We start from the raw sequence: 13,525 nt of genomic DNA, 5'->3' as shown, positions 1-13,525 counted from the left end.
TTTCCCGTAGAGTGTGATAAATAAATTAATGTATATTACCCTCCTTTTGTTTCAGGTTGTCAAGGGGCCGATAGGAGACAAAGGATACCCTGGTGAGCCAGCTGTTATGCCTGTAAGTTCACAGACTCGGCTCTTTCAGTTCAGTCCCGCACCTGCTCCCCTTACAAAAACTGGCCCTCTTGGTTTAAATGCAGTTGCATGGAATTTTGTTTGAAGAAAATTTTCCAAAGGGTATCTGCAATTATGCTGACATTGCAAGCACTTCCAGAAAATATACAGAACCTCCCATGCTTCCTTGAGGATGTTTGTATAATCATGTTGTTCAAGAAATGTTTCCAGAAAGTAAGATTATTTTTTTCAGAGCTTATCAAAAGATTTGTCCTTCGAAATTTCTCATGGTCAGTTCCTCAAAACTTTTCTGTACTCCAAACAAATGTTGGCTGTATTCTTGTAATGTGGCCACTCAAGATTACCTGCACACGACTTCTCTTTTTTTTCCTAAAATGTTTCCACAGAGGGAGTACATGCAAGGACCTCCTGGACTACCAGGTCAAGGCGGACCCCCAGTAAGTTGAGAGAATCAACTATATCTGCAATGTGTTCTTGCATTTTTTTACACTTCAAACAGGTCACTTGATTTGTTAACTGCTTCTAAAGACATTTCCCCTGAAGACTTTTCCTTGGTTCCAGATAAGTGCCTGTAGATGTACACCAAAAAAACCATACATTATCTCACGTTTGAATTGTACCCATCGTTGTAAGTAAGACCATCATAAGACTATTCAGAAAAACCTGACATAAAGCCAGTCACAGTACCATTCACAAAGACCATTCACATGGCCAGTCACAAGTCAATGAGTCGTCTGATTTATTTTTTTCATTAACGGATCACTTGTTTAATCATGACAAACAGTGTTCACGCGTCTGAAATTAAATCAGAATGAAATTATAATGCTAAACTAAAGTCCAGTGGATTATGTAAACGTACATTGTAGCTAGCCCTATTCTTGTAACAAGCATTAGCAAGGTGAAAGATGACAAGAGAATCTCTCTATTGCAGTTCATTTGAATAGCTTCTGACATGAACTCATACTGTAGGTCTTAAGTTGATGTTACGAGGTCTCACCTTTAACACTGATCGTACCCTAATCAGATTTTGAAGCAGTGGGAAACACAAACCACTCCTGCTTTTTCTGTTCCCCTTCAGGGATACAAGGGACCCAATGGATATCCTGGCCAGCGTGGAGCACCTGGGCTGAAGGTATGCCCCTGTAGATCAGTGTGAAAACTAGGATGAAATTTGTATTTGGGGGGGGGCTCATAGTTTCTCCGGACAGAACCAAACAGCGGTTGGTGGGTGGGTCTTGAACATTGTATTGTTCACGTTTCAAAATTTCTTATATTCTTACGCTTGGAATTTAATATGCATTGGGATGAAGGTGATGCAGCAGTTGTAAAACAAAGGTCAAAGGTTATCGTTCTTACGGTCTGAAAAGTAGTGCGAAATATCAGTAAGAAATCATGTCTCCTTTATTGTCCCAAGTGAAAAATAGTTTTCAAAGTTTTCAAAGTGAGGATGGACGTATGATTTTAAAATGGCCAGTAAATTGATTTGGACTTAAGGGGTCACAATCCAATATGGCCGTTTCTCGAATGAAGCCCTTTCTCCTGTTAACTCATTGATTCCCAGGGACCCCAAGGGGACCCAGGTCTCTACGGTTACCCTGGCGCACCAGGTCCACCTGGTCCACCAGGCCGCCCCGGTGAGGTAAGAAGTGCACTGGATTTCTGTCTGCTTTTTACATCAATTTAAAAATACCCCCAAAAGAATTGAAGAAGTTCCAGTTTTCTAAGAGGCTGTCAGCTCGCATGTGTGATAAAAAAGTCTTTTGGAGTGTACAGGAAAGACAAGGTTTATTATATAGTTGTAGCGCATGTATCGGTTGTTGAATAATGTCCTGTGTTGATGTACACTACATCGGTTGTCTCATTGGGAACAGGTTGACAGTTTTATGCCAAGTTAGCGTTAGAATAAGATTCAGAATCCCCTGTTTACTTGACAGAGAAGCGTTAAATATTGTTCTAAATTAACTGTTGAAAAAGTATTAATCGTTCGTTGCCGCTCATGTCCTTTGTTGCAGTGTGGCAGGACATCCTTATGAGACTGTTTATACACTGAAAATATGCAGATCTGTGTTTCAGTTTTGTTCCATATTTCACTGTTTGGAGCACTATTCTCAAACGTCAGCACTGGGGATCAACTGTTGCGTTAGATAATCTTATTTTTTGTAGAGTATATTGCAGAATTTGTTGTTAAACATATGAAGTTCACTCTGAGGTTCACACTTCAAATTCCAAGAAAAATGTGCAAACCTCAGGGTGCTGGATGCCCAGGAAATGAATATCTTGGAGTCATGCTTTTAGTCTTGTTTTTTCTGTCAAAGGGAATTCTAATCTTGTGTGATATCTAATTTCCCCTCCTCAAAGGCCATCGCTCCCACCTACCAACAACGATACGGGTCAAAGAACCTTCCCTATGGTGCTGGCTACGCCCCCCAGCAAGTGGTGCAGGTAACTGTTGATCATTTTTGAGTGCTGTTTAAAGATTTGAGTAAGTTTAAGAAACGTTGATAAAGTTCACTCAGGGTTTCTTGTTTAATGCACAGGAGGTGTAGAGTTGTTCACCCTACTCATTTGTGCAGGTGTTGCCAATATGTTTAGTTTTGTGCTCATATTGCCAGATGTATGTTTGTGTATCTTGCAAATATTTTAGTAAGTTCTATCATCTTTCTCCCTGTTCTGTCTAGACTGTTTATGTTTTTTTCCACGTGAGACTTGCATTTCATCTGGATTTTTTCTGATAGACGGAGACCACAGCAGAAACTTTTTGGGGATATTCTCACATGGTTCATATTGTCCTAATTTATTCATGATTTCTTCAAATTTTTCTCCTTTCAGGGACCACCTGGTCCAGCTGGTCCACCAGGCAGTCCTGGTGATCGTGTGAGTATTTTGGTTCAGTGATTATATGTTGCCTATTTCATTAGAGACTTTACTGAGTGAAAACGAGATTTTTCTGTAAAAATGTGAAAATGGACACAGGCCAGAGATTTTGAAGTGTGTTTAGCAATGAAAATTTTGCAAAAAGTTTTTTTGAATTGGTTGATAAAATATTGAAGTATATAGATTGATTTCAAAATGTGCTTTTTGGATTTGCTTTAATTGCATCAGAGATTTCAAACAACTTGAGGAAAAATTTAAAAAGGAAGATTTTTTTTTTGCAGTACAAGGTAGAAATTGAAAGGCACAGTCCTGCCATGTATTTCTTGAACTGAGACAGTGTTTGCCTGTGGGCCAAGCTACACCATACGTAACGTAGTCTATCGAAGCGTGCGATACTGCATGTACTGTGCGCAACGTACATTTACACTGTACCAGTCATTGTTCTGGCATTAACGTCATCCAATCAGCCTGGGAGCGTGAACGGCCAAAAGGGTTTTTGTTTGTGGGCGGGGAAATGCTGGATCTTTTTATTCATTTTGGGGTCACAATGGGGTAAACATTAAATTCACAATGTTTTTGAAATGGCTTATGTATTTATTGTTATTTTAAAATACTCCACGTGAACTAAATTTTTTCTATATCTGTTACCTTTTAAATCTGCAGTAATGCTGAATTGACTCTTGCAGATTGTTTTTAAACAAAATAGAGTTGTGAATTTGAATGACAATTTGTTTCCAGCTCTTACCCGTATTTTAAGTAAAATTTGTACCATTGCAGGGTCCTCAGGGATTGCGTGGTGTGCAGGGATCTTCCGGTCCCCCTGGACCTGTGGTGAGTATTACATCTAGATCTTCTTGCTGCGGCTGGAATAGCACATGCATGTATGTCAAGTGGCTGAAGTGGCTGCCCAGTGGCACCCATAGGCTCATGTGGAATGCAAGCCACAGCATGTATGTCAAGTGGCTGAAGTGGCTGCCCAGTGGCACTCATGGGCTCATGTGGTAATGCAAGCCACAGTCACAACTTTGGACATCACTTATTACCAAGTTCATGCTTGAAATCATGACCCAATTGTGACCCGCTCTGTGAAAATGAGTCACGTCTCCACAGCCACTTTTGAGTCAAAGGCCTTTGAAAGAATCTTGCACAGCATTTGAGCAATAGGAATCCTCAACATTTTGACATCTACACAACGCCCATTTTCATCATACCAAACTGAGTGACGCATCAAAAGAAAGAGGTCAAATTCCTCAATCTAATACAATGGAAAAGTCAAAAGTAGCTCTGGAGACTCGTGACTCATTTTTATTGAACGGATCACAATTTATCCAGTTAGTAAGTGCGACGTCACTTCAGTTGAAACCGTGCCCAGATGCCCATAGAGTTACATGGAACCATGGAACTGGAAGTTAATGTGTCCGTCCAGTGGGGAGCCTACAATCAGTAGTGTGTACATGTGTATGAAAAAGTCACTTACGAACCGGATAATCCCCTGGACATCTGGGCTCGCGTTGATTGGATCCATTTGCTAGTCGGGATGTGGCATTTGGGAGTGCCCTGCGTTGACTGTGCAAAAATCAGAGAAGGTATTGGGCACTATTTCTCAGTTTAGGCCAGAATTGCCTGTTCATGTCTCTTGGGGTGACACTAGAATTTCCTTCTCAGCAGGTTTGTGATTGGAATGCTTTGTATCTTTTCATTTCCAGGGGCCCCTAGGTCCAGCTGGGTCTCGTGGATCTGATGGGGAAGACGGCAGAGATGTGAGTAGGATGTATGCACCAGTGTTGTAGGTCTCAAGGCCAGTCTAGGTCTTGGTCTTGATACCCAGTGGTCTCAGTCGTGATCTCCAACTACTGAAAGGTTTCAGTATAATGTTGCGCAGTTGTTATATCTGTGTGTGTGCTGTGCAGACCTACCCGAGTCAAACTCGTGGGACTCGAGTAGGTTTGCACATCACACACACAAAGACATAACAACTGCATAACATCTACTGAAACCTTTCAGTACTTGGAGATCAGAGTTCAAAAATGAGGTGCCCTGGAAGCGAGTATTCTTGTTTTATCTGAACATTAGTTATGATGGAGTAGCACAGTTGGTCGCTCAATGACTTTGTGGCTTGGTTTGATGTTTTTCTTTCAGGGAAGCAATGGCAACCGTGGTTCTGCAGGTGCTCCTGGTCCATTGGGAGCAACGGTAAGCTCAACCTGATTATTTCAGTAATTAAATTGTCACTTAAGTGGTACTTTTCATCACAGTGTGTTGTTTTGGGTTATTTTCAAAAGAAGGAATCTATGACGCTGGATGTTACTTGGTTTTGGCCGTATTAAAAATGGTTCAACTATGCAATGTTGAAATGTCAATCAAGGACAGAGAGGTGGGACCCCCATGTGAAGACTTTGGAGGTTTGAGCGTAATAAGTGGTTCAATTTCTCGACTCTGTTCACAGCAGTGAAGAAATCTTTGCTGACAATACCAAAAGATTCTGTGCCTGTGATTCACTCTGACTGCCGGTAGCCAGTATTTTCAATTTTTTTAGCATACTATACAAGTTTGACATAGTGCTCGCCCAGACAGGGAGTCTGCCTGCTAGGATGTTACTCCTTGTGAACAATGCACTCTTTTTTTCTTCATACGTCGAGCCTGTATAGTGCAGCCTGAACCTAGTGGAAGTGAGTTCAATTAAAAAGTAGTTTCCTCCTCTGATTATGGCAGGGTCCAGGAGGAATGCCAGGAGCCCCAGGAGCCCAGGGCCACAAAGGCTGGAGGGTGAGTATCAGCAGCCCTGGGGGTGGGGGAGGGAAGAGGTGACTGAACTTTTCTTCCTCTGCTGTCATCTTTTGGGGATGAGTGTTTAATGACTGTTGTCTCCTAGGTGGTTACCCTCAAGGATTAATGCAGCAGCATTCACCAATACAGAAGCAGAATTGTTGGCACCAAAATTGGGTGTATTTTCTTGTTTTTTTTCCCAACATCCTTTTGTCCTTTGTGTCAAAGCAGTATAGTCTGCTACTGTATGCCACGACATAAACAGCTCCTCCATTTTCATGATCACCCTTGAAAAGAAAAGGACCCCAGGAAACAATTTAGTACATAATAAAAATATGACTCTACATTTCTATTCAAACTTGAAGCTCCTTAACTTATGCCAGTTCCCATTGCCACAAAGGAGACCTAATTTTACAAAGCACAAAAACTGTAACAAACTGCTTGCTGGTTTCAGTGACCCCAAATACGCTCATCGAAAAAGACAGAGGTAATGCTGTTTCAATCCGAGCAGAGTGTTTCTGGAGAGGCAAAATGCAAGTAAATGGAGACCAAAAAAAAAGGTTATCTTGTTCAAATGACTTATCTTATTTAAACAACTTATTATCTTGGTTAAATGACTTATTGTCTCATTTGAATGTCTTATTATCTCAAATGAGCTATAATTAGAGATAACAAGATAGTGATATTGCATTCAAATGAGATAGCTGTGTAGTTTAAATGAAATGATAAGTTGTTTAAATGACATAAGAAGTTGTTAAAACAAGTGAAAATAATTTTTTTGTGTTGGCAGCAATATGCTTCCGTACAATCAGGTAGGGAATAAAAGTAAAAAACAAGAACGGATAGAGCTCACACTAATGTTTACAATCGTGCTTTATACCGTTAATGGATGTGACCAGAATTGAAGTCTTGACAAAGAAAGGATCATTGTTCAGTATTCAACACAGCCTTAATAATTAACCGTCCTGTGTTTGGCTCGTGTCAATGATCAGGGTGCTCGAGGCAGAAAGGGAGCCATGGGGGATACCGGAGATGTTGGCGACTCTGGTGCATCCGGAGCCACTGGCCCTGCTGGAGCCGCAGGACAGAGGGTGAGGCTTTTTCTTCCTTCTTGCAGTCGGGAGAGAAGAAGCCATCATGATCAAACCCTGTGGCTCAGTCTGAAATACGTCAGTGTCAGGCCATGGTACAGACGCATATTTAGCAGCTATCTTGTGGCTTCTGTATGCATGTGTGTTATTTCTCACAGCTTTGGCCGAGTCATTTTGGGCATGGCCTGTATCTTATCATACTCAGATGTACAGTTAAACCCAGAGAGTCAGTGTCTTGATGACCCTTGACCTTGTTATGAACTAATTTAGATGTGTTCGTGCTTGAAAAATAAATAAACGTCTCCATTTGCCATGTATAAATTGTCCACGCGCTTGAAAATTAGGCCAATTAGAATGTGGGAAAAATTGAAATGGCTAGGAACTGATATGACTTCAGATGGCTGTGTTGGTGTCGACACAAAACTTCCAAACTGTCAGAATGACTGGACATTACAATTTCTTTAGTCTAATAAAGTTAACTGTCATTATAAAAAGGTCTCTGAGTAAACCGTCAAAAACTTAAAAGTCTGTGTCTCTGATACCGAAGGCCTGCCACTATTGTTGCACAGTTTGTGGTAAAAACAATCGCTGGGCCAATTAAAACTTCAATCAATTTAAGAACCTCTTTGGACAACACAGTGAATGACCTGTGTCAACCGCTTCATGATGTGTTGCTTTGAAACTCAGTATATGGATCTTTTTGTGTTCTTTCAGGGTGACATTGGCCCCTCTGGGGAACGAGGAGAGCGTGGAGCCCGTGGTGTTGCTGTACGTTCACATTTGTCTACCTCTTATTGTTGAAAAGTTCATTAACATACATCTTTGTTGGAATGTCCTTTTCACAAACATAGAAAATGAATAAAGATGTTTATTTGCCGGAATTGTTCCAAAAACTCCAAGTTCTTGTCAGTAACAGGATTCCTTGTATTGGATCTGACCTGTAAATTCCTACAGAAATGATTTTTCAGCACAAATAGCATTGAAGGTTAGGCTTGATCAAGCTCAGAACTTCACTATTTAAATGTCACCCCTATCTCTCCAATAATCTTCCTGAATTCTGTAAAAACTAACCTATGGAGCATTCTTATCACTTTCACTGCCATCAAGCCTCGTACAGTAGCTTTAGATGTTGGATTAAATTCTCTTTTTTTCTCCTCAAAACAGGGAGTGAGAGGACAAGATGGCTCAGATGGTGATGTTGGCAATGCTGTAAGAACAGACCTTGCGTGTGCCCTCAGTTATGATTCTGAATCAACCAATTCAAACATTTAATTCACAAGGCCACTTCCTAGGACATATCTATTGAAAAAGAATAGTTTTGAAGATCTAAAAAGATTTCGGTAAATGAATGGGAGGTGACAGTGGCTCTCGTACCTATACTCGCTGGAAATGGTCACCGGAATTGAACTACTGGATATTGTCAGACTTTGTGAAGGGGGGGGGTCGTTGGATAGAATGTATTATGCATGGTATGTGTTTGCCTTGATGGTTTTGTTCTTGAGTTTGTAAGGACTGCTTACAGAAAACAAGAAAGCAAGACATTGCCAGATGTACTCACAGTAAATGGAACACTTTCTGACTAATTTATTAAGGGCATCACATTTGTAATGTGGGGGGAAATTTGAATTTGAATGGGTGATATTTCCAAATTTTGTTCATCTTCGCTCAAGTGAGCAAGTATAAATCCAGGATGTTTCGGTAACATAACAAAGAAATCTTCTTGGTATTGGTTGTATACAGGGACCCCAAGGTGGTACTGGGCCAATGGGTGCTATGGGAGCAGCTGGTGCCAAGGTGATTGGATGAATCTCTGTTAAATTTCTCCATTTGAAACAATAGTCATTTTCATGTTCATCTTTACATTCGATGTACATTTTCTGAGTAGTCAACACAAAGCATAATTTTGTTGGAAAAATTTAGCGAATTTGCTCACGCAAAAATGTTCATGATCAGACTTTAATTCTGAATAAACTCGTCAAAAGTTGTTAAAAAAGCAGAAAACTATGCAGTGTAACCCAGTGCAAAGATTTGTAAAAGATAATGTGCATCCCCACTTGAAATCAAAAAATGTTTCTTTCGTTGTCGAAATGCTGAGCTTGCTCCTGTGGAAAAACAAATCCAATTTCTCCTTCATTGACTCTCCGACAGGGAGACGCAGGACCTCAGGGTGATCAAGGTATCCAAGGCATCCAAGGTCAGCGTGGTGAGAGTGGATCCGATGGTGCCCCTGGAGCAAATGGTGCCTCTGTAAGTTTGTAATTTATTTGAACAACCTCTTTCACCGTCAAAGACAATAAATCCACTTTTAAAAGTTGCTTATCTTATGAAGGCCCGCCTTACTTGCTCTTTCACCCAAAAAGGCAGTTCTGGCTCAGAGATCGTTTTACTCTTATTATTTGTTGTTTGTGTTATTTTCTAGGGAAACGATGGCCAGGATGGTGCAGCTGGAGCAGTGGGTGACGTGGTAAGCATTTCTCAATCTTGTCCTGCGTGGTAACGTCCTATGGTGCTGGTATATAGCACAGTTCCCTTGCTGCTGCGAGAAGATTATATTTGCTGTTCCTGCATAACGTCTGGATATCTAGACATCTGCAATAACGTTGTTACTAGTTCAGTGTTCTTTTTGTGTTACAAGTACTACCTCACAAGAGGCTTCCAATTACTGATAGAGTAAACTTTTGATGCCGCTGGTACTGTGTGCTGGGGCACAAGCAATGATGCTTCAGATCTGCAAAGGTACTGGTTTGTACACAGTGCCCAACTCACAAAGACGAGCACATGATTATTGCTTGCAAGTGCCAGAGTTCTAATCTTGCTTCTAATCAGATGCCTTTCAAGAGTGGACTTGACCCAGTTTATCCTAGATAATGAATGCCCAGGTTTAAATCACTTCAACTTGTTTTAAATCCTGGGAGATGAATAACACCCAATCCCTGCATTTCTCTTTCAGGGAGGAGTAGGCGCTGCAGGACCTGTCGGTGCACCTGGCGCTCGAGGCTCAGCTGTAAGTCAACATTTCTCACTGCCAGCTTTTTTCAATGAAAACTCAGATGAGTCAGTTTCTGCTATAAACTCGCTTTGTAGTATATCTTTATAATGCTTTCAGACTTCAGCAAGATGTTGACTTTGTTGAAGTCCTCTTGCAGGTCAGGGAAATGAAACCTACCCATACTATAGGCAAACTTCTCAGGATCATAGTCAAATAAGTACAGCAATCCACCTGATCTGCCAGAACATAATTGCTGTACATGAAGAATCTAACTACACAGTATTCTTTAGATGCGCTCTGAGATAATTGTAGTAGTTAGATTTAAAAGTTTCTCCATAATATCAGGCCCAGGATCTGTCTTTAATTCAGAAACACTGAAACTAAGAGTCGTGATTTGTTCTTCCGTGTGGTTGTGTGTAGTACGATAGGTGACAGGCCCCACTCGCAATTAGCAGTAATTTAATGTTTCTGTATCAGAAGTGAAGTATGATGCCAGTCATACTTCACTTGATGCAGTCAGTAGTGTGTTACTTTTGTTGATGCACTCAGGGTGCCCGCGGAGCCACTGGACCCGGCGGTGAGCCCGGTGGCCAAGGCTACCCTGGACTGGTGGGATCTCGTGGTGCTGACGGCTCTCGTGGCGTGACGGTGAGTAGTATTAAATGAGAATTGTGACAAGCCGTAAGAAGGCTGCTTGTCTCAACACTTGTAGCAGGTTGCATAATTTGCCATTTTATGAAGAAAGAAAAAATGTGCATTGGATGTCAAAACCACAAACAAACTGACATCCACAGCTGCTGGTAAGAGCAGTAACTTCCAGTGTTCAAGAACAGAAGCCGGGTCTTCTTATGTCTGTTCTTCCAAGTCACACCCAAAGCCATGGAACCTCTAGAACTAGACAGCTCACATCCTATCCACCTTGAGGAGAAGCTCCCCCTCATTGGTTGACAAGAGCCATGTTGGTGGGGAGTGTTCATTTTGTTGGTAGCAATATGACTGCAACGCATGCATTTCATAGTTATTCGTGGAGCAGCGAAGTTCAGTGTTGACCAAAGGAGCCGCCGTTGCTGAGAAAACTGCACCCTCTCTTGGTTCAGTTTGTGGCTCATACCAACAATCCATTGCAGATTACATTCTGTAGTGTTCTCCCAAGGCTGCTGCCCCAGTAACCTGTTAGCTGATGAAATGCGCAACTACCTGGTGCTTGGAGCACGTGTGATTCAAACTGGCTATAGTATTTCATGAAGTTGTGTAAAGAACATACCTTCATTGTCCTGCTAATGAACCTGTCAGCCTGAAGTTCCCACCCAAAATATCTCCACCTTGCAAAGGGATGGAACGGTTTGGATCATTCATTCATTTCTAAGAGTGTTGTCAGTGCTCTTGGGTCAGTTGCTAGTAATCTAGTGCCAGAATTCTGATTGCCGCTTTTGTTTCAATTACTGTTGTTTAAACTGTTGCCAAAGATGTGCGTCCTTCTTTAGTAATTTGCCGAAAGGGTTCAAAGAAACTGAATAGCTCATTTCCTCGTTCTCCTTTGTGATTGTAGGGAGGCCCAGGTCCCCGTGGTGATCCTGGCGTTGACGGCTCCGAAGGTGCTGAGGTAATGCCACCAAAGGGTTAACACAATATCTGTTTTTTTTTGGGGGGGGCCCAGACAAACTTTCGTTTCTTTTTTACCTCTTGCTCCTCAATAGCCCTCTGAGTAACGTTTAAGTGCCTTGGAGGTTAAAGTAGACATGTTTAGTATGCTTTGTGTCCACGTGCATCCATTTCAAGAAAATGTCCAGTGAAATTACAAAGGAGTAAAAAGTGGAAAACAAACATGGATGCGGAATATGTCAGTAAAGGTACTTATGGAAGTATCATTCAAGAGTCAAAGGCATAGAAAAAGCCCACAATGGGTGTTTGGAAAAAAATATCTCCATAATTACCTGTAATGATACACCACAGTTGTTGTGACAGTTGGATTTCTATTCTCATGTCATACCTGAAGCATCTCCATTGATAAGTCTCCATGTTGATGCTTGTCTCACTTCACACAGGGTCCTGACGGTCCTGTTGGTTCTACTGGTCCCCGTGGACCTGCCGGTGCCCGTGTAAGTGTTGCTTTAGTTTCCTATCTAGTGACAACAACGTGTTATAACTTAGCATTTTGACTTTTGTTCATTGTCGCTTATGGTTTGGAGTGACCTTGATCATTTATCCTGTTTGCATTGCTGAATTCCCAATTACTGTGAAAATTAATCTGGAGAGTTGACGCCATGGTGTTGATGAGGAGAGCGAACACACAGAATTGGCGTTTGTCTGTTTGGGCCTTGGACCAATGTGAATTGCACTGCTGTCGTGCTAACTTGGCAAGAATCAGTTTCTCACCAACTCCAAGTGGTGTACTTTATATGATATCTCACTGGTGCTCTCGACTATGCAAATTTGAACTTGTACAAAACTCTGAATGCACATAAATACCCTTAAAAAGTGGCAAAATCATCATTGAAATTTGGGTTGTGAATGGGACACAGTATGTACATTAAAAGGAACACAGGCCAAGCAAGTTAATCATAATCAGCTGTCACTCTTATGACTTTTAAAAACCAGCGCCTTGTGCGTTTAGAGGGTTGGGACCATTATGTCAAGGACTTGTAATGTACGTGTATTTGTTTTGTCCATTGGAGTCTCTAAGTCCGGCCTCATGCTGCTGTGTATAACAATTTGGTCCATACCCTGTGGTATGGCATGGGAAAACCTTTTGGAAGAATTATTCAGCTTGTTAATAAGGCCTCATCAGGGGCCAGTTTTACCAAGCTGTTAAACCACCCTGGTTCACCACATGTCAATTGGACTTGGTACCCAGGTTTTATTAAGTGAACAGGTAACCAGGGAAAATCAACCAGTAAGTGACGTATGGGCTGCATCCGAATCTGTTGTGTAAAGTGAGGTCTAGGTCTTCTCTCCATTGAAAGCACCTGGAGACGCCCAGACAGTAGACTTAGCCATAGCTCTGGAAGCCCGTCTCGGACACGGCCCATGGTTGTTACTTGAACTTGTACATGGCACAAACACATTGCCATCCCAAATATCAAATGGTGTTGCTCTTAACTCTAACATAAATGTTAAACCTATTTTTTTCCGAAGCTTTATTTTTAGGCAGTATTTCTACTTAATATATATTGGGAATTTGGCCATTGCCCCTACTCGAAGTATGTAAACAGAAGTAGATCCATGTCTGGCTTTTGAAAACTTCTAACTGGAGGGAACTGTCTAAGGATAAGTATAAAAGGCAGTTCTCTCCATCAGAGATGGTTTATGTGAGTTGTCGTTGACGATCCAGTTTTTCCTTGTTTGTATTTTCATAGGGTAGCATTGGATCCCCAGGCCCGGGTGGTCCTGCTGGTGCGATGGGAATGCGGGTGAGATTTCAGGCTCTTTGATATTTGCCATGCGACTTTTATTAATAGCAGAGTTCCCAAGAGCTGTTCGATTTTAAAGAGTTTGGTCAATTAAATTGTGCACACGTCTGTTTTCAAGTGCATTTTTCTCTTTAATCTTTGTGTAAGGCTGCATCTTATTGCGCTGTTTATCGTGTACCAGTGTCATGGTTGAGTAGAGCACAAATCTTCCCAAGTCAGTGACAAGTCGCCCAGTCCTGAGGCAAATCTTGGGCTTTCTTAACAAG

At 41.5% G+C, this 13,525-nt stretch overlaps 1 protein-coding gene across 1 annotated transcript in view; it reads left to right on the top strand.

Moving 5' to 3' along the window:
- The first annotated feature begins 12 nt into the window (after positions 1–12).
- LOC110978064 (uncharacterized) overlaps positions 13–13,525 on the top strand; it is a 37,906-nt gene continuing 24,393 nt past the window's right edge. The window contains exons 1-21 of the mRNA XM_087140455.1: positions 13–112; positions 516–566; positions 1,208–1,261; positions 1,691–1,768; positions 2,488–2,571; positions 2,959–3,003; positions 3,781–3,834; positions 4,710–4,763; positions 5,143–5,196; positions 5,716–5,769; positions 6,762–6,860; positions 7,575–7,628; positions 8,025–8,069; positions 8,601–8,654; positions 9,009–9,107; positions 9,280–9,324; positions 9,811–9,864; positions 10,399–10,497; positions 11,399–11,452; positions 11,895–11,948; positions 13,206–13,259. Coding sequence (XP_086996581.1) covers positions 29–112; positions 516–566; positions 1,208–1,261; positions 1,691–1,768; positions 2,488–2,571; positions 2,959–3,003; positions 3,781–3,834; positions 4,710–4,763; positions 5,143–5,196; positions 5,716–5,769; positions 6,762–6,860; positions 7,575–7,628; positions 8,025–8,069; positions 8,601–8,654; positions 9,009–9,107; positions 9,280–9,324; positions 9,811–9,864; positions 10,399–10,497; positions 11,399–11,452; positions 11,895–11,948; positions 13,206–13,259 — 1,323 coding nt within the window. The 5' untranslated portion in view covers positions 13–28. The remainder of the gene's footprint in view (positions 113–515; positions 567–1,207; positions 1,262–1,690; positions 1,769–2,487; positions 2,572–2,958; positions 3,004–3,780; positions 3,835–4,709; positions 4,764–5,142; positions 5,197–5,715; positions 5,770–6,761; positions 6,861–7,574; positions 7,629–8,024; positions 8,070–8,600; positions 8,655–9,008; positions 9,108–9,279; positions 9,325–9,810; positions 9,865–10,398; positions 10,498–11,398; positions 11,453–11,894; positions 11,949–13,205; positions 13,260–13,525) is intronic.

This window comes from Acanthaster planci, linkage group LG08, assembly GCF_054643075.1.
Source record: "Acanthaster planci isolate LZ-2023a linkage group LG08, COTS_SCS, whole genome shotgun sequence".
Lineage (NCBI taxonomy): Eukaryota > Metazoa > Echinodermata > Asteroidea > Valvatida > Acanthasteridae > Acanthaster > Acanthaster planci.
The sequence above is the reverse complement of the archived record's forward strand: the minus strand, read 5'-3'. Positions and strand labels throughout refer to the sequence as shown.